At 32.7% G+C, this 15,490-nt stretch overlaps 1 protein-coding gene across 3 annotated transcripts in view; it reads left to right on the top strand.

Moving 5' to 3' along the window:
• The first annotated feature begins 2,799 nt into the window (after positions 1-2,799).
• The window catches only part of LOC126974673 (facilitated trehalose transporter Tret1-like), a 46,346-nt gene continuing 33,655 nt past the window's right edge, over positions 2,800-15,490 (top strand). For 2 of the 3 annotated variants that reach the window (XM_050822224.1, XM_050822225.1), the window contains exons 1-2: positions 2,800-2,857; positions 6,830-6,968. In XM_050822224.1, coding sequence (XP_050678181.1) covers positions 2,822-2,857; positions 6,830-6,968 — 175 coding nt within the window. In that variant the 5' untranslated portion in view covers positions 2,800-2,821. Of the gene's footprint in view, positions 2,858-6,829; positions 6,969-12,761; positions 14,467-15,490 lie in introns of those variants that run through there. The other variant, XM_050822228.1, reaches the window with a different exon arrangement.

Here is a 15,490-nt window from a genome sequence, read left to right as displayed (position 1 = left end):
GTTATTTACCCAGTAATTTCACTAGCTACGGCGCCCTTCAGACCGAAACAAAATAATGCTTACTAAACACAAGAATGCATTACTGCTTCACGGCAGAAATATGCGCCGTTGTGGTAACCATAATATAGCCGGTATCCTGTGCAAAGGAGCCTCCCACTGGTAAATTATAAAAATCGAAGACAACTAGAACAATTATCTAATACGCTATCGAATCAATAACCTTTTCATGGCAAGGCTGACCCTAAATAAACAGGGCCGCAAAACTTGTCCCTTATTTTATTAATATTTTATACAATTAACCTGTTTTGAACTGCGCTGTTGCGATGGCTGTCAATACGATAGGCCACTTTACATTGACCGACACGATTAATCGTTCTAAACGATCTTTTTTCTTGACCGTGTGCATTCACCAATTAAAAATAACTTCTTACCGCTGCTGTCATTCAAATAGTTTTCAATGAAGAATGAGTGGCTGGAACAGATGACAAGCAAGCTTTAAATATGATGTTGGTATGGTATAGGGGCTCCTGTTTCCGCAATTAAACCACTAGCATGGGTCCATTTTGCGTGCAGTAATGGCCAGTTACTCCAACCAGCCCAGCTCCTTCCAGAAGTTCAGAACATTCCTGGGGTGTTCGCAGACTTCTTGGAGCGACCTCGTATTGGTTAAGGTTTTTGCGCGTTGGTTAGCCAGCCCCGCACATTCCAGGGTTACGTGAGCGACCGTTTCGTCTTCGGCCAGACAGCCTCTGCATTTAGGACTGTCCGTTACGCCGATTGTGAAAAGGTGTTTGTAAATATGATGTTATCTGTAAATACAATAAATATACAGTTTGTGCAACGAGGGTCACGGGAACGGCGGTATGTAAAAAAACCGTTCTAACGATATAATTGAAAAATACTTTTAAAGAATACTTTGAAATTGCTGTATATATTATTTGGCAATATATATAGTAATTATAAACAACTATAGTTAATTATAATATAGGTATTCATCATCATCATTTCAGCCGGAAGACTTCCACTGCTGGACAAAGGCCTCTCCCAAAGTTCTCCATGATGATCGGTCCTGCGCTGCCCTCATCCAACCTAAGCCGGCGATCTTGACCAGATCGTCTAGCTGTCTATCTTGTGGGGGGCCTACCAACACTACGTTTTCCAGTAATATATATAAGTGAAAAATCTCGAAATCACTTTGCTCATCTTCTAATATATCTGAAAGTGACGAGTGCAATTAAGTGCAACCAGTCCAAAAAAAAAATGGTTTCAATCAAAAATCATAAGTGCCATTGCATTGTACTGGGTAGGGTGAATTTACCATCAGCTGAATGTCTTGTATGTCTTACTACTTTCGCATAAAATATATAATACATTTAAAATAAAATAAAAATTGTGTCATCGTTACACTTTTAGGTTAAGAATATTTGTAGTGTAGTAGTATTATACAATATAAATTAAATTCAAATTATTATTTTTATTGAAAATATCATTTAAAATCAATTATTTACAGATATCTTACAATTCAATTAATTATCTAATAGCCTGAGGGCGGTTGCTCTATTCTGTGGTATCATTAAGCTAGTCATTAGCGTTTTAGGAACTTTTACCACACAAACGCTGTTTAACAATAATTATGAGTACCACAGTAACACATTTCTTTTGCACATTTTGTGGAATCATGTTATATCATGGAACTCGACCTTACCAAATAGTAAGCATAAGTGTGTAAGCATTGTGAATATCACAGTTTCTAGTCACTAGGCACATTATAATCTAATATATAACTTCCCTTTCTTGGCGCGCGTCCGTGCAGAATGGGATGTCGCTATGCCAACTTATTGGCTGACATGCAGTGTTGAGATAAAACCTTTAGTTGCGAATGCAACGGGCAACTACTAGTATATATATAATGTGACTGTATATGAATATATATATTTCCTTACCTTATAAAGCTACTCAAGTAACGCGATAGTAGATATTTTAACAGCAACAGTGCGTCTCTCACAACCAATTCCAAGAATCTATTGAACATTTTTTAAGATTTTGTTGGTTTAATCTTGATCTTGTAAATCCCAACAGAGTGAAGACAGTGTCGTATTGGCTTGTAATAGCTTGATCAAGACGTGTAATAATAATAAATCAATAAAGAAAATAAATAAAACGCAGCAGGTTACAGCATCTGCTAAAGTGTTAATGCGTCGCGACGCGCTTGTTTGACGTAAAATGAGTCGTCATATGTTAAATATATTTTTGTTATTTTTAATCATCATCACCATCATCATCATCGGCCGGAAGACGTCCACTGCTGGACAAAAGCCTCCCTCAAAAATCTCCATGACGATCGGTCTTGCGCTGCCCTCATCCAATGTATTCCGGCGATCTTGACCAGATCGTCGGTCCATCTTGTGGTGGGTGTGGTGGAGGGCCTACCAACACTGCCTTTTTATTTGTCATCGTAATTTTTTATAATAACACTGAATTATATTTTTTAGTCTGCACACATATTTCATAAATTTTGGTAACAAAATTATTTTGAATAATTAATCCCAGAAGTGGTGAGTGATTAGAAGAAGAGATATCACTTTAAAATAACAAAATATTTATTATTCCTATTGTGAGACAATATTATTATTCACAAGCGGTCGACTTTGATTTCGAGCGCTAGATTCTCGAAAAATCGTCCCCCGATCGCGTATAAATATCGTGTCGGATAGTATAAGGCCGCTGTAAAACGCAATTAAAATATTCATTTTCTGACACTTGTGTGATTAACAATTTTTCATTCAATGTTTCTCGGTCGGGTCTCTATGTTGTGTTCAAAATGAGTTGTTTCAATGATATACTGTATTGGCGTCAGGTAATAAAATAATTAATATTTTAACATTGTTGGTGAAATTATTATCGCAGTTATTAAATGTTGAAGGAATCACGCGCTTTCTAGTGTGACGTTTCTATTTAATATGTTCGGATTGAAATGAAAAAAATTAAATATATATCTTAATATATATGAATCCAGTGTCCTGATGTTTGTTACCAGTCAACTGATTTTAATGGGGATTACTTCATGGAGTGCAGTATAGTACAACTTGAGAGATAAGATATTTTTTTTTACTTCGATTTGGGACCCATAATTATTTTTGTTTCCAATATTTGTTCTGTATGGACATATTTTCTATGAGAGAATTTATTTTGCGTGGTTTGACAGTTCTGCTGTGAATCAATTTTAATATAACAGCAGGGAGCACATTTTACGCAATCATTCTTGATGTTATGAAATATTATTGATTTTCATAAAAAAAGTATTTTATTTACATTATAAACATTAAATAAGATATAAACGTATATTTTGTTTAATTTCTCTGTGTTTTAGATTTTCACACTTCAGTAATCTTTTTAATTAATTAATCTAATATTTAAATAAAAAGGTCGAAGTCAAAGTTTTTATTTGCATAAACATGTTAGATTGATGTTACATAAAAATTATTAAGTACATGTTTGCCACATTTATGACACGCAAATTTATAAAATACATTTCTTAATCATTAGTTACAATAATATAAATTTAACAAAAGATTAGTAGCAGTATTTTATAGTATATAGCCAAGTTGAAAATATTCGTCTAATGAATATAAGCAGTTTTTACTAAGGTATATTTTCAATTTAGATGAGAAATTCCTATTTGACGATAATAATAATAATAATATTGACACACTTTTTACACAAATTATCTTGCCCCAAGTTAAGCATATATAGCCTGTGTTATGGGTTACAAGACAATGATATATTTAATACAATATACTTACTTAAACATACATAAATTTATATAAACATACATAAATACATTTAAACATCCATGACTCGGAAACAAACATCCATATTCATCATATAAATGCTTGCACCTACCGGGATTCGAATATAATAATATAATTAATAATAATTATAATAAATAATAATATAATATATATAATATAATTATTATTATTAATTATAATATAATATAATTACGATACCTCTCTTATTATTTTTGGAATGTGATTATAGATTTTTATGCACATACACACACAGTTTCTCTGGAATAATGTAGTTCTACAGAAAGGTACTAGTAGTTTGGTGGGGTCCCTGGATGGGAAAAGAGAAGTGTTTTCATGCTTATTGAATTCGCTAATTTTTTTTCGAACAAACATACAGCACTCAAATAAAAAATTCAATAATTGTTTATGAGTTATATTTTTAAAATACGGGTCTGCAGCTTTCAAGGGGTTCTTTTCCCGCTGCAGCCCTCAAACATTTTTTTTGCGCTATTAAGACTCTATTTACTACTGTTGAGTTACCCCATATTATGATCCCATACCTTATTATAGACTCCACGTAAGCGTGGTAGGCCGCTAAAGCCACTTTTTCCGAGTGGTGAAGAGTATTTACCAGAAGTTTAAGAGTATTTAGAAGAGTATACCAGAAATATGAACAAACCGACGTGAATTAATTGTATTCTAATAAAACTTAAGCAGATTATAATTTTACTTTAAAATCGTTGTTTTCGTTGAGTTTTATGTTATATTATAAATATAACCTTCATATTTAATAGTTATTATGACACAATTTATTATTTTTTAAAGTGAACAAAAGTTACGGAACGCGAGTGGTCGCGGATTCGAGTTCCGCATCGTTCATAAATTTTGTTTTCAAGTTTAAGTTGTGTAATTATTATGCAATATTTACAATTTATTCAATACAAGTACTGTGTTGTATAATAATATTAATTATTACATTATTATGTTTGTTATTTTCTTTATTCACACCAAATTATTGCGATAAATACTTTCTTGGATCTTACACACTTGACACTTGGGTGCTTACTATTTATAAAATACTAGCTGACCCGACAGACGTTGTTCTGCATATAATAAATAAAATAATATTTTTTTATATGAATTTGTTAATAATATATCATAACATCAAAAATTACTTCGTAAAATATGCACCCTGCTGTCGTAATGAAATTGTTTCACAGCAGAACTGTCAAACCATGCGTCAATAAATTCTCTCATAGAAATTATGTATATGGACACATCAAAGGAAAAACAAATTTGTTGTTTTTAATTAATTAAGAAGCATTTTCCTATTTATTCACCTTTTAAACCTTCTCTGGACTTCCACAAATAACTCAAGACCAAAATTAGCCAAATCGATCCAGCTGTTCTCGAGTTTTAGCGAGACTAACGAATAGCAATAAATTTTTATATATATAGATTAATTCTAATATAATAAGTACCTACACAAGTGTGTGCTTTGTTTTCACAATAATTACTTTGATAGGATGGCCACTTTATTTTTAGCTTGTCGGACGATATTTGACGGTTCATTTTTTCACGCTTCTTATTAGCTTCACCTGTATGTATGTTTGTTTGTAACCGACTCATTTGGGCGCGATTTTGACCCACCTTAAACGGCCAAATTTCGTACAAACATCGCAGATTTATCGAGGACCAATGACAATACATTAATTTGATAAAATAATTCCATTTTCCAATTTGTAAAACAAGATTATTGTTAATTTATATAATATTCATCTATCGTCTATAAGGCAGGAAATTATGTAAATTTTAAATTTCAACCATTATCTTGTAACCAATTTATCTAATATTAGGAAATTTTATAAAGGCATAAAAGACATTTATTTTCTCAAAATTGATTCCTTTAGAATTATTTTTGATTTCTAATATACTAGGTACTACTACTGCTTCGGAAACAAATGGCTCTCTGAGAGAGAAGAAGCTGCGCAAGAAACTCTCACAGCATTCCTTTTTTGCGCTCTTTTCAATAAAAATATACAATATTTTACAGTCATTTCTATCGCTATAAAATCATCATAATCTAGTCCCAGGCTGTCCGATCACTTAGATATTCAGCTATGGAATAATAGGATTTACGACAGAGCCATTTTCTTTTATAAAACATTTAAATTTATTTATAGATTATGCCTGAACAGTGGCTGGGACTTATTATAAAAGTGTATACATTTACTCTTAAAGCTAGTATGTATCTTATGAAGCCTACTTGAATTAGTTACAAGAAATCCCCTATTTTTCCATCCCATTTACTTTAATATTTGCGTCTAAATACAAAATGTCGTTCACTGTTCATTTCATTCATCACCGCCGTTCATTAAAAATTATAGATTGGTCTAAAGATCTGTCAAGCTAAATGAATACTAACGTCTACGAAGCCGTGAAGCTATTCGGCATATTTTCCTTCAACGGAGTGTTCGAATTGTCGGGGATCCAGTAGTCTGTGTAATCGTTGATTTACTTGAGAGCATTATTGTGTTGCAGCAGGTGAATGCTTTGCTCGTCTTGTCATTAAAAAAAAATCCTTTCTTGAATGTGTCGGATTATTTGAAGTCTTGAGTCTTTTTTATCATTACTAGCTTTTACCCGCGACTTCGTCCGCGTTGAATAGTTACTTTAGGCAATTTATTTTTTATATTTAAGGATGGTTTTCAAATAAAACACATACAAACTGCTCTTTCCGCTATTGGTAGCAGCCCATATCCCTCATCATCCACCACATCACATCCACAGTAATTTAAAATATATTTTCCACTTTTATATGGGTATATAGTTTGACTTTTTTTTTAATCTATTTATGTAACGCCATTTTATGTAATATTCACCAAGATCAATTTGTCTAATATACTTAAAATTTTATACACGTTTTGTTTTCATAACTAGTAAAAATTATAAGAAGAATTGATACTTTTGCGATACTGAAGAAAATATGTAACATTAAATGTATTATTTTATTACATTCAAATAAACAATATTTTCAGAGCCTGATCCTCATTAGCATGGGTCTGCATAGCATGGGTATAGGATTTCTATTAAGTTTCCCGGCAGCCTTAAATGCAGCGTTATTATCTACAAACACAACCGACATCACAGCAACTCCGGACCAAGTTTCGTCGCTAAGTAAGTCCAAAACAAATTTGAAACCACATTTACACTAGTCCATTTTAAGACGTCTTTAAAGAAAAGTTTGAAACTTATAAATTTACGGCATTACAAATAAACTGGTTATACCTGAGATTAAAACAAGAATATGAAATTGGTGACTATATTGCTAACAACTCTGTCAATACAATGATAATTCTGAAGTTTTGCGAATGTCAGACAGTTTTGCAAATAAAGGCGGGAAACGTTATACGTCCGAATAAACCAATCATAAGCAATGTCTTTTTGTAAGCGATTTGCATATTGTTGGCTTATTGTCAGGTGTAAATTTATACCAAGTTTATTTGTAAGGCCGATACAATTTACCAATTAGATATGGTATATAGGGAATTGATGTCTGAAGTATGCAGATAATGTTTTACTACGTAATTTTACTGGTATCTGTTTAAAGACAGTATCTTCGCAAAGCAGTACCACACAAGGAAGCTCATTCTACAGCTTTGTAGTACGTGGAAGAGAGTTCCTTGAAAACCGCACTGTCGAGGACCGCCACACATGGGGATGATATCCTAACTTGTGGCGAGTCGTGCGAAGGTGGAATTCGGCGGCAGGAATCAGGTTAAACAGCTCTTTGGAACACTCCCCATGATAAATGCGGTAGAAGACACTAATGTTTACTATCAACTCCGAGCCCTATCCTAAAATAGTTTAAATATTCCCCCAGTTTACTCTATATTGCAAATTGGAGGCTACAGCAAAAATAATCTATTTATTGTGTTGTTGTATGTACTTTTGATTGTTGTGACTTTTGAGCAGTGAGGGACACCTACTCTCAATCACATAAAACGTTTAAATTGACACTTGAAAGATATTGGGAATAAAAAAATAATAATCTGTGAGTGTCTTGCTAGCATGTAAAAATGCGATACATACAAAAATATATTTATTTGTTTTAAATAAAATAATTATCATTTAAATGAAAAAAAAATATCATTGAATGTTATTTTTACAATAAAACAAAAAAAAAATCATCGAAACGATGAGATTTTCTATGTTAGTGATAGTGATATTCAAAAGTTTTTTTTGTGAAAACGCAGGTGTTTGAAATTAATTTAATCATCAAATAAGACTAGATTGAAAGGCCTTAATCTAAAAAACTTTCAATTATAAAGTATTTTATTTGCATTGAATAGTTTTGCTTACAGACAATTCAATGATAATTCTGAAGGTTTTAGAATGTCAAACAGCCTTTGAAACAGGATGTCAAATAGGTGGGCCAAACAAGGGCAAACGGAAAAAACATATTTTGTCTATGAGCTTTCAGATAAGCAAAAAAAAGTATATATTAAGTTTTATTTCAATCGCGCGTAAAGATTACACGCACACACTTTATATTTTTAGTCTTCAAAATTTGCCATAATTTATAATTGTAATTTGTTTAATTTGTTCACACGAGTCTTCGAGTAGTGTGGCGTTTCATAGACAATCACAATGTAGTCATGTATATGTTACGGGCAATTTGATAAGTCCGGGCACTATTAATAATGGCCGGTCTGTATTCATAATGCCCGACTCAATTGTACAATGTGATTAAAACAGCATGATTATTCACTTTTCCCGGCCATTATTAATAATGCCCACCCTATCTTGGGCAAAGTAATAAAATAGATGAACTGTAGTGTTTTTGTTTAATAAATGAAATTAAACTCACAAAATTACCATGAAAAGTTAACAAAAAATAAACTATTGCACATAGTAGTTAAAAAATAATCATTAAAAATGTAATAACATCATTAGTTACCTACCTTTAGTTTGACAAAAATATTACTTAAGAACAATAGTTTAAAAATTTGTAAACTCAGAAAAATCAACAAGGATATCTAATAATTAAGGACTGTGCAAGAAAGTTATTAAGTTTAGGTTTATTTATTCTTGGAATTGCAAAGAATGTTTGATTTCTTGCATTTACAACGTTTTAAATTGCAGTCACCACTACAGATACAATGCTGGAAGCCTTGTCCATCAAAATGAGAGTCTCTTCGAGCACATTCTCGAAGAGTCAATTTGGAACATCGTCGATCGAAATGAACTTTTCTTTAGACACAGTAAACTGATTTCTGGAGAACAGTTGGTATAAAATACCGTATTTAGTTCCAAGCTAATAAAGATTTTCTTTTTCGACAGATATAATAATAGCAAGTATATTACGACTATCCATCTTGGCCTAATCTACATCTGGTATCCTTACTTGAATGCTTTGGCCTATTTCTGCAGTAGGAAATTTTGCATTTGAACGCACCAACATTTTATCACATTGCCTGGTCCAAGTGATAGATTCAAGCTATCTCAAACACTGACGTATTACATGCCGTCGGGCATTATTAATAATGGCCGGTCCTTATTAATAATGCCCAGTTAATCACGTAGCCCGTAACATATACATATAATAAGTGTGTAAAATATTAAAACTTATTATAATCTTAAGACAATGCAGATAAATGTAAAAAGATACATTTACTAAATTTATAAATGACGATTATATTACTGAATACGTTGGGTGAGGGCAGCGCAGGACCGATCGTCGTGGAAATATTTGGGGGAGGCCTTTGTGCAGCAGTGGACGTTTCCCGCTGATGATGATGATGATTATTTCCATAGAAAGTAGAATAATATAGATCTTGTTGGAGTGATTCTAATATTGTCTGTAAAGTTAAGTCACTGATGATTTTGTCAACTTTTTCTGTAGATGATCGGTTTAATATACAGGTTGGTCTTTTGAGAAGGGCGGTGATGGCCAAGTTGGAAACTACAAGTCTTAAAACAATAACTGCATATTGAGTTTCTAAAAATTTCTTGAACTTTTGTCGGAAATCGTATGTAATATGTATTACTAAAAATGAAATGAAATTAAAAAATTGCTTTTCATATCTCATTTTTACCAAATTATAAATTGCTCAAAAATGGTTTTAGTTGGCTCCAATGCATAAGTTTATACGTCTCTCTAATGACCGTATTGCATTTGATACCATGACAGGACTTATCGTTGATAGAATATCAACAAAAAAAAGTAAGATTTCTAACAAAAAGTTTGAATAGGAGGGGAGTTTTCTTCCGTGTAAAAATAATAAAACAAAAAATTTGGTATTTCCTTTCATTTTAAGTAATACATTTCTTTACAAAGATTAATCCTTATCAGCAACAAAGTCTATTGGTCCAATAATACAGGATGTATTTTTTTTTTTGGAAAATCATTCGGGTCGTTTTCCGTCAGTGATTGTAATTGTTTCAACAGTGATTGTTTTCTTATAAATTGAGGGCATACGACTTTTCTCTAATACTCGTAGTTTCCGACTTGGCGATCACCGCCTTTCTCAAAAACCCACCCTGTATATTTTTTCATTCATAATCTTCTAGCATATCAGACTCGAGGCAGACCGTTATAGTCATATTATTTTTGACGATCCCTGTTGGGCACATTGCATTCGTTTAGTTCATAAACTCTGACAGGGTTATGGATTAATGGATAACGTTTAAAAAAGAGGAATTTACGATCTTGTAGTCCTCATAGTAATCGAAGTTAAAATTTAACGAAAGATGGATCAAGGATTAAATAAAATTGATCGAATTATCCCCATGATCAGCCGTTGGTAGCTGACACAACAACTGAATACAGATCTCTATATACTCGTACTAGCTAACCCGACAGACGTTGTTCTGTCAATAAACGGTCCGAGAGATATGGTTAATGCTTAGGTGGGATCGTGACATGACAAACTATATATGTAAACCTTCCTTGAGATTCAAAGAATCTATTACAAAAGATTTCATTGCGATCGGTCGAATAGTTTAGGGAATAGATAAGGGAACATACATTCACTTTTATATATATAGACTATATAAAGCACATACTCGGTGTTGGAATTTTATTCCACAGCAACTATAATAGGTACAGGCCTTGATGAGAATAACTTAAAATACATATAGGAATGCGTGTTTATATAATATCGAAGTATCATGGATATCTGTGTCAACTAAGTTAAATTATAATTGCAAACGTATAAAAAATAAAAAAACAGACGATAAACTGAAAAATCTGAACTGAAAAATCTTTTTTTGTTATAAATGATTAGTATATTTATGAGTATAATGTGGATAACAAGAACTTAGTAACGTGCCTCTAGCTCAGGGATCGCTAAAATTTTAAACCATTTTTTGCGGACCGCGAGACTACAGCAACTTGCAGCAGAGAGTTTGTTACCAAACTCCTCCGAAACAGCTAAACCAATTTGTTTGAAAATTTATGTGTATATCGGGTATTTTATTTTATTTTATTATGATTCAACATTAAAAAATACATACAACTTCAAATTTTCACCCGTCTACGATCAACACCTATTTTTGTATCGCGATTTTAATACATATACGCAATCGAGTTGCAAGATGGCAATCGAATATAATGATTATTGTAGTACAATAAAATTTATGTACGATATATTTGGTAGGTGTGAGAATCCGTTGTCATATATTTTGCTACGGTTGCTGGATCAGCAAATGTATCCTCCATATTATCTTTGTTGACGTCTATTTGAAAACCGCCGGCCGAAGTAGATAACGGGCTTACAGCACGTTCATAGATAAACTTCATAAAGATTAAATTTAGATCTCAACTTACTGATGAAAATCTCCAGCATTTCATGTCAATAGCTTGCAACAATTTTACGCCAAACTTCAGACGGATAGTCCGCATAAAAAAATGTCCTTTTTATCAGTGATATGTAATAAAAACTTTGTTATTTCCGTTAAATTTACATTAGTTTAATAAATATTTTTTTCTATAAAATGTTGTGTGGACTGCGATGGTCATTTCATCTCTTAAACGGACTCCGAACGAAACTAATTAGTAATTCATGCTTTATTCTATTCTATTCTATTCTAGCTTGTCTAACATTTCTTAGTCTCCTCACCCTATCCCTAGAAAAGGTGATGAATAAAATCTTCATGGATTTGCGTTTCGATCTTTTTTAATACGTTTTAGGATCTGTTAAATTAGCGGGCACACAATTTTTTTTCATATACCGACTTAAGTCAGTTAAGAGCATTTGCATAATATCGAAATAAATAATAAAAATATTTGATTATCATATGGCTCAGCAATGATAATATACTTATTTGATTTCCCTTTGTTGAAGACTACTACTAGCAATATTACCATGCACACGAGCAAATGGTAGTACAATTATCTTTTTAACTTCCCGCTGAGAAAATTGAAAATTTGAAAAAAATCGGAATGATTCATAAGAAGCTCTCATTGTTTAGGAGCGTAATAAATTAAGGACTTGAGTAGTAATGTCACTAATATTGAGTAACATAGGCAAGTAATTAATTCGATTTAATTCGTTAGTCACCACTGTGGTAAACAATTGATATCAATACTCATACTTTGTATCTAAAACCATTAACGGTCATATTTTATATTTAGGTGTAAATAAATATGTTAAGTTATACATTTTACAACCAACCATACGGAATCACTTCAACAACTACCTTTCAACCTGGCTTATATCTATCTAAGCTACTATTTATACTTTCGCCGATTTATTCTACCGTAAATTATATATATACAGTATGCATGTTTTTTCATTTATTTAAAGACAAATAACTACCTACACTAAAGAAATACTACATATATTTTTTTTACTAGAAGAATACTGGTTTTTATGCAAAAATTATCAGCAATTCAAATTGACCGTATTTATTTCAACCTTCGCTGTCACATTTTTATTTAAATTATTATTTTATATTATGTTTCAGCTGCGTCATACGGACTATTCGGAATGGTTGGATTCATATTCATGCCATCATTAATGCAGAGTCGAGGAAGAAAATTAACTCATATAATTCTCAATGTGCTAATAATCCTTGGGTTTTTTTTAACATACTTGGCGAAAAATATCACAATGCTATTCATTGGAAGAACACTTCAGGGTCTTGTTGCAACTGGTGTTACCCTCACAACTATAATATTGGCTGAATATTGTCATCCGAAACGTAGAGGGTATTTTCTTGCAACGATGGGTTTGTGGATGTGTGTCGGATCACTAATTTGTCATGCTTTATCCGCTTTTTGGAATTGGAGGAATATTGCTGCTCTAGCAATGCTGCCATTAGTTATAGCGTTGATTCTTACATTCATTTGGCCGGAAAGTCCATCGTTCTTAGCAATGAAAAGAAAATTTGTGGAATGTGATCAGTCACATACATGGCTATTTGGAGATTCAAAAGAAAGCAAAGATATGTTAAACGCATTAATTTCTGCACAGTCAGAGGAAATCAGTGATGGAAGGAATGTTTATTGGAAAAATATCAAAGACATTGTGACTGCTTTTGGGAAAGGATATTTCTTGCGACCTCTTAGCGTTGTTATTGTTTTAACATTAATGGTTGATGCTTCTGGAAGATACTTTATGTTAGTTTATCTCAGTGAAATATTTGTTGAAATAACTGGTGATGCGTCAATTGCTTTCTACTGCTCTCTAGGTGTAGACGTCACTATTATGATATCTTCATTATTGTTTATCGTAATTATACGATTGTTTAACAGAAAAACCATACTGTTTGTGACAGGTTTTTGCACGACCATTTTGTTATACGTGGTAAGTTTCACAGTTCATTTAAAATCCACAGACAACGACTCAGTGTGGTTGACGCCGGGTTTGATAATCCTAAGCACTTTTGTATCTAATAGCGGGTTAGTACCAATTGCATTTATAATTATCGGAGAAATATTTCCTTTAGAACACAGAGGCTTAGGAGGATCACTTGGTGGAATTGTCTTTACAGGCTTATACGGTGTTACCATGAAATGTATTCCAATATTATTAGAACACATAGGCACTCAAGGAGTATTTGCTGTATTAGGAACTTGTATGCTTGTTTGTTTAGTTATATTGATATTTATACTGAATGAAACTAAAGATAAGACTTTACAAGAAATTGAGGATGAGTTAAAGGGTATTAAGAGAACTAAAATTGTTCTTATCTCGGAGGATGTACTAGCAGATTGAAGAATTTAGTTCAAGATGATTTTGTGCCTATTCAATTCTTGTTGATATTATCTATTTATCTCAAATATATTCCGTGCACTTTTATTTCTTTTAAATGTAGCAGGAATATGAAACGGAAAATTCCGAATCATCATTGTGATATTAACTCATAAGTTGAAAATATAATTATACATGTGGTAGCTTTCTTATTTTTTTGTTACTCGGCCAAGATTTCGAACCCGGGATTTATTTTGAATTGAGTTTAAAAAAACCTATCTAGGCTTGAAGGTTCCTTAATCGTATCAGTTCGGGAATTGTATTTGAATACAAGTGGCCGTGTGAGGCAGGAGGTTTCCCGAATACCATGTGTTTGTGAATTGCCACATATCTACAAAGCGCGGCTTAATTTTTCGCATGTTGAGATGATGATTGTGTAATGTATAATAAAATAAAAAAAATAATATGAAAAACAAGACTTAATCTATTTATCAATTCCTAATTACAAATAGTTAATATCATTAAGGGTGCAGGAGGCAGATAAGGTGCCCATGAAGCAAGAAACGTTACTTCTTTGTATGGCCAAACTTATTATCTAAAAGAGGTAGTTTCGGTGAATCATCTCTACGTCAAAGGGAACAATTGTATCCATCACCGACTATCGCATATTTCCTCCACTATAGGTTTTCGGCTGTATTCACCACTGCAGCTACCACGTTAGATGTGATTCCAATTTAAGCGCCCTTCCACGACTCCGGAAAATCTACACCATGCCATCAGGTCTGTTGCGATCGTCACAAGTAACATTCGGTTCGTTGAGTGTAGCAAAGGCCTACTTTCTACGTTGCCTGTTTCCAAAATTTCTGTTAACGCGGACTTAAAAAAAAAATTCACTTGGAAATTCAACTTTCCAAGCATCTTTAGCAATTTCCACATACACCATCGGCCCGTATCTTAGTGACGGAAAGATAATAATAAGGGTTAAAGTATGAAATTGCTGTTTTATTGTAACAGGTACCTTTTCTTATGAAAATAAGGAACAAGACGAACAGGACGTTCAGCTGATGGTAATTGATACGCCCTATCCATTACAATGCAGTGCCGCTCAGAATTTTTGGGTTCAAGAATTCTGAGCGGCACTACAATTGCTCTCGTCATCTTGAGACATAAGATGTTAAGTATTTTTTGTGATAAAATTAATTTAAAAAAAAAACAAACGGGAACTATGTAAAATTTTACTTGCAAGATTTGATTACAGACAGACAACGGGACAGGTGAAACTAAATAAAAATGCTTGTCATAATAATAAAAAAAAAAACGTGATAAAAAAAATAAATAAATTAAAAAAAATCAAGACGTACCCCAGGCTCGAACCTGGGACCATATTGGCACATATGGCACATAAAGCATACGTGTAACCGCTGTTCCACGGCAACTGTAACGACCGTGGCGAAATACACTATATAGATCTAGTAAGTGTTAGGTTATTTTCGTTACGGA

The sequence above is a fragment of the Leptidea sinapis genome, chromosome 33 (genome assembly GCF_905404315.1).
Source record: "Leptidea sinapis chromosome 33, ilLepSina1.1, whole genome shotgun sequence".
NCBI lineage: Eukaryota > Metazoa > Arthropoda > Insecta > Lepidoptera > Pieridae > Leptidea > Leptidea sinapis.
The sequence above is the reverse complement of the archived record's forward strand: the minus strand, read 5'-3'. Positions and strand labels throughout refer to the sequence as shown.